Source organism: Otolemur garnettii, unplaced genomic scaffold (genome assembly GCF_000181295.1).
Source record: "Otolemur garnettii isolate 467f Iridium unplaced genomic scaffold, OtoGar3 scaffold00010, whole genome shotgun sequence".
NCBI classification, from domain to species: domain Eukaryota; kingdom Metazoa; phylum Chordata; class Mammalia; order Primates; family Galagidae; genus Otolemur; species Otolemur garnettii.
In genome coordinates this window covers 16,413,981-16,425,468 of record NW_003852405.1, presented here as the reverse complement: position 1 = coordinate 16,425,468, position 11,488 = coordinate 16,413,981, and the positions used below count along the sequence as shown (strand labels likewise).

The window sequence follows — 11,488 nt, the reverse complement described above, 5'->3', positions numbered from 1 at the left end:
GCTATTTTTTGGTTGCAGCCGTCATTGTTGTTTTGGCGGGTCCGGGCTGGGGATTCGAACCCGCCACCTTAGGTGTACATGGCTGGCGCCTTAGCTGGTTGAGCTATAGGCGCCGAGCCCAAAATAATTCTTAATTTCAAGCTATGTACAATTTTTCAAAGGGGTAAATTCATTATCTGAGATGGGCAAAACTGTCTTTAAGAAAACCCAAAGACATTCAAAACTCTCCAGTTTGGATGCACATTTTGGAAGCCTCAACAATGTTTAATGTGACTTTTTGATATAAGCTCATCTAAGAGCTGCTTTTCTGGAGAACAGGTAGGGAAGAGAGAGCACTTTATATGGGCTTTTTCATCGAATCCCAACAATTTTTTTTTTTTGAGACAGGCTCGTGCTCGGCCATCTCAACTAGAAAGCAGTGGAGTCATCATACCTAGCTACAAACTCAAATCAATCTCTCGGCTCAGCTTCCCAGAGTGCTATGATTACAAGTATGAGCCACTGTGCCCCCAGCCCCAACAACTCTTAAAGTAGGTTACGTTAGGATCCTCAGTTTTCAGTAACTGTATCAACAAATGTGCTGCATAACTTGTCAAAGGTAAGAGAGCTAATAAGTGGCTGGATTTCAAAATTCACACTCTTAACCAATACGGAATCTCTTAACAATTAGAAGAGACAAAAAGCTGTGACCACAGAATCATTCAAGATTCTAAAAGTCTCTTTTACTGAATAATTAATTTCTTAAAGCTCTTTATTCTGATTAGGAGACATCATACTTATTTTATCAGGCTAAAGAAATTCCCTCAGCCTGAGACAGTCAATCATAAAATTCACATATAAAGAATATATAAGGATAGCAAGAAAAAAATAAATTTCTCTTTGATGGTAACAACTATCATTTTCTCATATATAATAAAGCCATCAATACCAACAGTAAATATACCTAAATTTCCAAAGGTTTAAATTCCACTTAACAATCTTCCAGGAAAGAGACCCAGTCACCCTTCTGGGTATTGGTTAAATACATTGAAGGCAGAGGCTGAATTCATTTTCTCCTTACTAACCAATAGTGACCTAATAATAAATGAATGTATACAAATTGATGCATGTAGGGATTCACACACATTAAAGATGACTGTAGAAACAACATGTGGAGAAGAGTGGATTACTGTATTAATTTGAGCAGATACTAAAACTTATTCAGTGAAGGTATGTACCAGGCATTAAATACCAAGCACTGGGAATACTTCAATAAGTAAGACACATAAAAATTCTCTCATGACAGCTTGGCACCTGTAGCACAGCAGTTACGGTGCTAGCCACATACACTGAGGATGGTGGGTTCAAACCTGGCCCAGGCCAGCTAAACCACAATGACAACTGCAAACAAAAAAATAGCCAGGTGTTGTGGCAGGCACCTGTAGTCCCAGCTACTTGGGAGGTTGAGGCAAGAGAATCGCATAAGTCCGAGAGTTGGAGGTTACTGTGAGCTGTGACATGGCACTTTACCCAGGGAGACAGCTTGAGACTCTACCGCGGGCAACATATTGAGACTCTGTCTCAAAAAAAAAAAATTAAAAAAAAATTCTCTCATGAAGTTTACATTCTAGTCAAGTATATGGACAATTAATATAAAGATATGCATATTTATGGCAAAAAGTAATAACTATTTTGAAGAGGAAAAAAGCAGCATAAGAATATAGTGATTAGGATTAGAATATTATTGAAGACAGAAATTTGGCCAAACAAGTCTTTTTTTTTTTTTTTTTTTTTTTGAGACAGAGCCTCAAACTGTTGCCCTGGGTAGAGTGCTGCAGCAACACAGCTCACAGCAACCTCCAACTCCCTGGCTTCAACGATTCTCCTGCCTCAGCCTCCCAAGTAGCTGGGACTATAGGCACCTGCCACAACACCTGGCTATTTTTTGGTTGCAGCCATCATTGTTTTTTGGTGGGCCCAGGCTGGATTCAAACCCACCAGTTCAGGTGTATGTGGCTGGTACCTTAGCCACTTGAGCCACAAGCGCCGAGCCACGCCAAACAAGTTTTAATTGAGAAAGTAAGAGAGACCTGAATAAAGTGAGATGACTATATGATAATTAAAATTCACAATGATAACTCATGAGTTATCAAAAAAAAACATTAAAATGATCTACATGGTATAATAATGGTTTATAGTTGAGGGAAACAAGAGTTTAGTCCTTAATTTTATAGGTGTAAAATCTACTTACAAACAAAGCCTGTAGTGGAATGGTGAATAAAATATGTAAATACCTAGGTAATAGTAAAAAACAGTTGGCTCACACCTATAATCCTAGCAGCACTCTGGGAGGCCAAGGAGGGAAGATCCCTGAGCTCAGGAGTTCAAGACCAGCTTGAGTAGGCGTAAGATCCCAACAACTACAAGAGGAACTTTACCTAATAAATGCAAATATTGTAACCTAATAATTTGTGCCCTCAGATTAATCTGAAATTTAAAAATTAAGTGACATTCCCTCTCTACTAAAAGTAGAAAAAATTATCTGGGCTTTGTGGTGGGTACCTGCAGTCCCAGCTACTCAGGAGGTTGGCAGGATGATCACTAGAGCATAGGAGTCTTGAGTATAAGTAGCTGTGGTGAGCTAGGCTGATGTCCTCGCTCTCTAGCCTTGGGCAAAAGAGTGAGACTGTATTTAAAAATTTAAAAAAAAAAAAAGGCAGTTCCAGGAAAATGTCTAAAATTTGAAAGCTCCTACATTTAAAAATAGTTACGTTAACGGTAAAGACACTAATATAAAACAACTCCATCAAAGATGAGGATAGGGAGGCATTATTTTAAGAATATTAAGGAGATTATAGATACATTTACATCAGAATAATAACAGGGAGTAGATTATAAACTTTAAATCATACCTGAAAGTTTTAAGTTAACTGAAGAACATGTGAAAACAAATTAAAAATACTTGAGCCTCATAAGGATATATACTACTACAGAATCTTACAGTATTTATAAAAATGGGAGTTTCTTCCTCTAATGTATTTCCTCATTTAAATGTTTATAAAAGTAGACTTTTCATAACTACATTAAAAAGCTGGTTTTAATTATATGAACAGATTATACAATACAATTTTTTAAATGAAGAGTTTGAGAGAATTTGGTTTGTGGAAAAATTTTATTCACAAGATAGTAAGTAATTGAAAGAATTTTAGTTATTTACTTATTTTTGAGACAGAGTTTTTCTCTGTTGCCCAGATGGGAGTGCAGTGGCACAATCATAGCTCACTGCAACCTCAAACTCCTGGGCTCAAGTGATCTTCCTGCCTCAGCCTCCCCAGTGGGATTACAGGAATATGCCACCACACCCAGCTAATACTTTTAACTTTTGTAGAGGTATGTGTGTGCGTGTGCATGCGCACACATGTGCCTCCCTATTTTGCCCAAGCTGGTCTCGAATTCCTGGCCTCATGGGATCTCCTCTTGCCTTGGTGTCCCAAACTGCCGGGGTTACAGATACAAACCACTGCACCAGCACTGGGCCAGATGAGTTAATCTGAAGAGATTTGAAGTATAAAAATCTTTGACTAAATTAAGTTCTCCCCCTAGTGGAAGTTGCAAATGATCTAAGACAGTGGTTCTCAACCTTCCTAATGCCACAACCCTTTAATACAGTTCCTGTGGGTCGTGACCCACAGGTTGAGAACCGCTGAAGATATTTCCATGACTAAGAATAACTTAAAATATATGAAAAAAGGAGTTTCAGCTATTAACAAAAGATCTGTTTACAGATCTTAATCTGCATTAATTTTTAATATATATATAAACGAAATGTCAAAACACTAAAGACATTTACCAAAACACATTTCCTAAATGAGTAAACTGCAAGTTAGCCAAGGAACACTCAATCCTAAATACTGAGAGAGAGAAGCAGAAATATTTCGAAAGTAGAAGAGTAGAAGGTATGTTAAAACACTGCAGTTTAGGAAGACACAGCAATACAGAGAATGGTACAGGACTCTGAAGAATATCAAGGTTTCAGGAACAGGACAATTCAGAGTGCACCGAGCAGAATTTACGTGTATGGAGGGTGGGGAAGCCATGGTGAAGGGTGAATCTAGAAATTCAAGTTCAGGCAATAATTAAAAAATAAGGATTTTTTGGTAAGAAGTTTTGATGAGACTTGATATGGTATGTAAAAAGCAGTCAGCATAAGTTTTTATGTTTAGAAAGACGGCTCTGTCTCTGTGTAAGAGCTGAGGCTGGAGAAAAGGAAACTGGATGGGAAAGCACTGTAACGGTTCAGGCAAGATGAACACAGGGAGTGCCGGGGAATGGAAATGCTATGAAAGATTCACAAATGGTTTTTAAAATGATTCAAATTACCTTCAACTTAGTTTTAGATTGACTAAAGACTCTTCTCTTTTGAGGGATTGGGTGACATAATTGTTAACCTGTGTGAACCGTTAAGAATTATCTGCAGGCTAATCTATGAGTAAAATGCTGGCAGGAAAGTAAACTAGCACAGGCACTTGGTAAAATAACTTGTTATTTACTAAAAGTTGAAAATTTGCCTACCTTACATAACATCCTCGGTATATATACTACTGGGTAAGAAAGAATAAATAAAATTACTACTACGTTGAATAATTTTATTTATTTTTATTTTTTTGAGGCAGAGTCTCAAGCTGTCACCCTGAGTTGGAGTGCTGTGGCGTCAGAGCTCACGGCAACCTCCAACTCTTGGGCTCAAATAATTCTCTTGCCTCAGTTTTTTGCAAATATCTATACCCATTCTATATTGTCTCTTTTGTTGTTTTTTCCTTATTGTGATTTTAGCTTGTTTAAAATCAAATATGTTCCAAAATGTCTTCTTATTTTTTTGCTCAGGCTGGTCCTGAACTCGTGAGCTCAAGCAATCCACCGGTCAGCCTTCCAGAATGCTAGGACTATGAGCATGAGCCACTGTGCCCAGCCTAGGTTGAATAATTTTGAAAGAGATGATCCATTCACCAAGAAGGAAGACATTTTGGAACATATTTGATTTTAAATAAGCTAAATTTCAAATTTAGTGCCTGTATAACTTCAGACGGAACTGTTCAGTGCTCAGTAAAATTATTGGTCTACTCATTAAAAAACACAATAAAGAAAAAATAAAAAAGAACTAATATAGATTGGGAGTAGATATTTGCAAAACATAACATCAATATACAAAGAGCTACACATTCATAAGAAAAAGAGACAACCCAGTAGAAGAAATATATAAACAAAAGACTTTAACAAGCACTTTACAAAAAAAAAGAAATCCAAATGGCCAAGCTTCTTAGTAATCAAGTAAATGTAAATTAAAATCATGCTAAAACATCACTACACACCCAGCAGATTGGCAAAAATTAAAATATGTGACACTACCAAAGTGTTAGGAAAGACGTGTAACAAAAATTTTCACATGCTGCTGCTGGGAATTTAAATTACTACAAACAATTTGGAAAATAAAGTTGAAGATTTGCATGCCCTATAACCCAGCCACTCCATACCTTAGTGTATATGCTAGAGAAATCTGTGCACATACGATCGATGTAGGGCACGAGATTGTTCATAATCACAGCACTGTTCATAACAGTCTTAACCTGGAAATTCCCAAACATTCACTAACAGTAGAATATATTGTGATATATATTCAACAAATGAAATATATACAATAATAAAAACAATGCCTTACTAAAGTAATGTTGAACAAAGAAAGAAGAGACAAAATATTCAACATGACACTGGAAACTGAGAAACTGGGAACACTAAACTGTATGGATCAGAGATGCACACTAAGACGATATAACTAACTACAAGGAAAAGCAAGAAACTGATTATCATAAAAGTCAGGATAAGGGAACAGGGTATGAGTGGGTAGAATTCTCAAGTACTGACGATATTCTCTACCTTGACCTTGGTAGCAGTTTCACGTACTACATTTTTACACTTGTAATATATACTTTTGTTTCACAAACTTCTTTGTATATTGAGCTTCATAATTGTTTTATAAAGATTTTAAAATTACTGGGAAGGGCAAACAGGCTAGGACTGGAGAAAGATTAAGATTCATCATTGTAAAGATGGCACTTGAAGGCCAGGTACACTGGCTCATGCCTGTAATCTTAGTATCCTGGGAGGCTGAAGTGAGAGGATTGCTTGAACCCAGGAGTTCGAGACCAGACTGAGCAAGAGTAAGACCCTGTCTCTACTAAAAATAGAAAAATCAATTAGGTGTGATGTCAGGGGCTTGTAGCCCCAGTACCTGGGAGGCTAAAGCAGGAGGATCACTTGAACCTGGGTTACTGTGAGCTAAGCTGACACCAGAGTGGTCTAGCCTGAGGCAACAGAGTGAGACTGTCTCAAAAACAAAACTAGCCCAGCCCTACACAGGATCAGGATCATCAATATCACTGTTTTCTACCTCTATATCCTGTCCCACTGCACGGTCTTCAAGGATATTAGCACACACAGAGCTGTCATCTCCTATCAGAATGAAGCTTTCTTCTAAAGTACCTCTTTAAGAACCTGCCTGGGCTGTCATATAGTTAACCTTATTTTTATAAGGAGTATACTATATAACAGTGATAAATAGTATAGCAAAAAAGTATATTAAATATAAAAAAATAGTAATACAGTTTATTATCAAATATTATGTACTGTACATAACTGTATGTGCTCTACTTTTCTAAAAAAGAAAAGTGCAGTAGGTTTGTCTACACAAACGTCATGACAAACACACGAGCAATGAGGTGCAGTACAAGTTAAGATGGCTATGATGTCACCAAGTGATAGGAATTTTTCAGCTCCATTATGATCTAAGGGACCATTAATGCGTATACTGTCTGTCACTGAAATGTTGTGTGGCACATGACTACATTCTATGATTCCACTCATATGAGGTAACTAGAGTGGTCAAGCTCATAGAGACAAACTAGAATGGTAGCTGCCGGGAGCTGTGGGCATAGGGAATGGGAAGTTAGTGTTTAATGGGCACAGAGCTTCAGTGAGGGAAGATAAAAACATTCTGGAGATGGACGGTGGTGGCAGATGCACCATCATGTCAATGTACCTAATGATAAATTTCACAATGACTAAAAAAATGGAGTTGAAATGAATGAGTATTAAAAATAGCATTGCAGTCATGAGAAAGAAGGTATGTCAGCCATCATTCAGGTGCAGAGGGAAAAATGAACTCTTCCCTGATGGACTTCGTTATCTGTGTACGTACCTGGATTTCAAGCTCAGCAATGTGCTGCTGCAGTTCAGCCACAGCAGCTATGCTATCTGCTTCCCGCAGTCTCACCGCCATCACTTCTTCCTTGTTCTAGGGTGGCAAACGAAACAAGGCAATAAACCAGGTGTGTTTGGAATTCGGGTTTTTCAGATCTTAGTAAACTAACAAAGTGCATAAACTTACACAGAATTATCTAGCCAGGTCTAAGGCAGCATCTATAACAAAACCTTGCATGCTCAATGCACATGTTAAAGCAGTGAAATGTAAATATCATTCTAAGAGGGACGAATAAAAATTATTAATGGCCATATATCAATTCCAATCATCTTTGCCTACAAATCAATCTATGTGAAAATTTATGAAAAAACACCTGGGTTCTACGTGTTTTGCACTTTGAGGTTCACAGACTTGTACTATTTCATCTTTAAAGTGAGAACATTCAACTTCAGTTGTAGAGGGAAAATAATGTAAACATTAGAAATAATCTCATGACGTTTTACATAAAAAATGACCTTTAATAAGTAACAATTAATAAGCTATAATCATATAAAACTAAATGAAAATGAATTAAATTTATATTATTCAAAGACTGGCTTCCTCGAAAAAGTTAGGTTTGTTCCTAAACCATTACAACATAACAAGGTAATATACATTTAATCAGAATGTACTAGGTGGTAAGGTGGCAATACAGTGATCATTCTCAAAATCTGCAAAAGGAATTATGAAAGACTGAATAAATCAACACACAATGTAAACACAGGGCAATCAGACTCAGCATCTGTAACATACTCCATAGATGTATTAATGAGCAATTAAAATTAAATGAAATCCCATGTCAATTTTTTAATTTTTTTTTTTTTTTTGAGACAGAGTTTTACTTTGTCGCTCTCAGTGGAGTGCCATGGCATCACATCTCACAGCAACCTCAAACTCTTGGGTTCAAGCAATTCTCTTGCCTCAGCCTCCCAAATAGGTGGGACTCTAGGCGCCTACCACAAGGCCAGGCTATTTTTAGAGACGAGGTCCCACTCTGGGTCAGGCTGGTCTTAAGCCTGTGAGCTCAAGCAATCTACTTGCCTTGGCCTTCCAGGGTGCTAGGATTACAGGCAAAAGCCATCGCACCCAGCACGTCAGTTCTTAAAATCCTCTAATACTCTGAATCTGAGCCCATTACTTAGATAAATTCAAAACAATTATTTTCAACAGCAAGATCCCCAAACATTTATTTCCAAAGAACATTTTACTTTGGTTAATACGTGCTAAGCCATTTGCGGAGTAATATTAAACCCAATAGCACTGTTACCAAAATATAGGAAAATTAATACCAACAATAAAAATGATTAAATTTAGTTCTTAAAATCAACACAGACAATTTAACATCTTAAACCTAAATTATATATTAATATGACAAATCCTATTGATGCTATAACCTCAATTTAATGTCCTTTTATTTTTAAATTAGCCTACTCATATCCTTCAAAAGGGACAATGCTTAAGTTAGTACAAATTTCAGTACTGCCTACAGATTTCTGTCAGTGTAAATTGTAACAGTCATGTATATTTATTAGGATGTAATTTCATCTCTGGATTTCAGTGACACTGATAAACCACTCAAGCTTCACTCTTGGTTTTTAATGACACCAGAGCAAGTTGATGGAATTACAGCTTTATATGTGCCATTGAAAGTCTTATTTCTCATAGAATAATAAGGCTGGAATCTTTAAAGGGCATCATTCCTACTATTTCACTAGGGAAAGGTAGATGTCTAGTTCATCTTTAAAACTCCATAATTTGCCTTTAATAATCCACTTTAATGCTTAGACCTTTCTCCCTACTGCTACACCATAAATTTATCTCCAGTAAAAATGCACTGGCATTCAAATACTTGCGATGCTTTTTTTTTAACTTCCTAGAATTAGGAAAAACTTCTGATGCTATTTGAATGCAAACACTTCACACACACACAAAATAAAAAACTGATTAAAATTCTAACAGGTACGTATCCATTTTCCCCAACTCACAGGTATACACACATTTCTTTTGCTCTCTATCCTATCTAGAACACACACATCACTAATAAGACACCAATCAAAGCACAGGAACCCTGACCTCTTTAAATTATTTGTCTTTTGATTGAGCCATTAAATGTTTCAGTTTTAAAGGGCTACAATCAAAAGAAAAATTGTAAAGAAACAAACCAGTACATGCCAGTGCAGGAAATTAAGTTAACCAAGGAAGTAGATGAAAATGCGGTTTCTTGCTTGAAATCCACCCCAGAAGCAAGATGAGCTAACCTGGTCTGAAAGCAACCACCAAAGCAAGTTCAGGAAAGTAGGAAAAGATCAACTCCCCCTCCCCCTTTTTGGTCTGTTTAAGATGACCTTGTCATGATGAGTCAAGGCCACACCTAAACCTTATTATACTGATAGACACATAAGCCAGCTGATTGACATATTTACCTTACATTCGATCTCTGCTTGTTTGCGCTTTGCTTCACTCAATTGTGTAAGTAGTCCTTTGTTCTGTGCAGAAAGATACTGTACCTTCTCCTGTAGGCTGATCACTTCTTGTTCTGCTCTTCGAAGATGGTTACTATTGATTTGGTTCTAATAATCAGAAACATTTAACATACTCAGACTACAGATAAAAAAACCTAAAAATTTTTATAAATATTTGCCTATCCATGTTATACCTCAACATCATAAAAAATGTTATTCACTATAGGTCGTTTTATTCAGCAAATAAACACAGAAAATATAATAAGACATATTCTCATTATAGCTCAATTCTCATATACCGTTTACATAAAAAATATACGGAAACCATAAGAATGTTTACATACAACTTGAAGGTATTCCTTTGTAAAATAGGGAACAGGGGTATAAAGTGAGTTGATGCAGGAATGAATTTAACTCCTTTTTCCAGTTCCCAAAAGAAAGCATAAACCAATCAAAAGGTGCTATCACCATTTGCTGGACGTAAACTCTTTAGTGTCAAAAATTGTGACATGTGTACTTCTGCATGTTCCCTACTGTCCAGCTAGCACTGTCTCTTTTTATGGAATGCAAATTCACTTTGAATTCTGGCTTTGCTATTTGGCCATGAAGCAAACAACTTTATGCCCCTTGAGTCTCCATTTCCCCATTTGAAAAATGTACATAAAATAGTTTCTATTTCTCATTTCACTGGCTTCAGAACTAAATGAGATAATATGTGTAAAAAGGCCTAATATATAGTAAGAACTCAGTCAATGCAGGCTGCTTGCCATAGTATAATTATACGACATGTTAAAAATACAGATCTCGAACTGACTAACATGAGGTAGTTTTCACGTGAAGGCTTAAGAAAGCCTAAATTCTCTCAATCTCAAATTATTCTATCAGTGGCCTAAAAGAAACAGCACAGACTTTCAAAATCAAAACAGGTAAAATCTAACTCTTCATTTATCAGTTCCTAAACTTCAGCCAAGTTATTTAATCCCACCAAATTTTAGCACACCAGTAAAAGTACAGATACTACGGTTTTCCTTTCAAGTCTATTGTGAAGATTATGAGAAAAGTTAATGAAAGGAGTCTCACATGAGGCATGAAAGTCTACAGATACTTAGTAAATGCTCAGTTGTTACCATTATTATATCTACTCTATGAAAATGAACCTGTCTTCAGTTTTAATGAAAAAAATCTGGATCACCTAATAGATTTAAGTTCCAAAAATTTCTACCACTTCCAACTATATTACTCTGTTCTTTCTCATTTTCAGTCTACAGATAATGTCTACAACATTTTTCTTGGTACAGTATTCAAATGTTCTGCAACCATTTGTTACTGTCTTGCCTGCTACCATCGAAACAAATAACTACACTTCAGAGGGACATACCTTTAACACAAGCTGCAAAGAATTTTTATGGATAAAAACCCCTCTCTGTGCTCCTGAACACAAGATCATGATTCAAAATTACACAATACACATAAAACCCAAGAACTAACTATGAGTGAGAGACAACATAAATGATAGAAAGCATATATGTTTAAGAAGTCCAAATGATAGAAGTCCTTTAGCAGGGTATGTTTAAAATTACAGCATTAAAAACACAAAAAGCTAGCCAGGCGTTGTGGCAGGCACCTGTAGTCCCAGCTACTTGGGAGGCTGAGGCAAGAGAATAGCCTAAGCCCAAGAGCTGGAGGTTGCTATGAGTTGTGACGCCATGGCACTTTACCGAGGGTGACAAAGTAAAACTCTGTCTCTAAAAAC

The 11,488-nt window shown here is 36.6% G+C and overlaps 1 protein-coding gene across 1 annotated transcript in view; it reads right to left on the bottom strand.

Annotated features, from left to right (window-relative positions):
- Nucleotides 1-11,488, bottom strand: part of EVI5 (ecotropic viral integration site 5) — a 197,085-nt gene that overhangs the window by 69,015 nt on the left and 116,582 nt on the right. The window contains exons 16-17 of the mRNA XM_023509878.1: nucleotides 9,697-9,843; nucleotides 7,232-7,327 (exon numbers count right to left, since the gene is read on the bottom strand). Coding sequence (XP_023365646.1) covers nucleotides 7,232-7,327; nucleotides 9,697-9,843 — 243 coding nt within the window. The remainder of the gene's footprint in view (nucleotides 1-7,231; nucleotides 7,328-9,696; nucleotides 9,844-11,488) is intronic.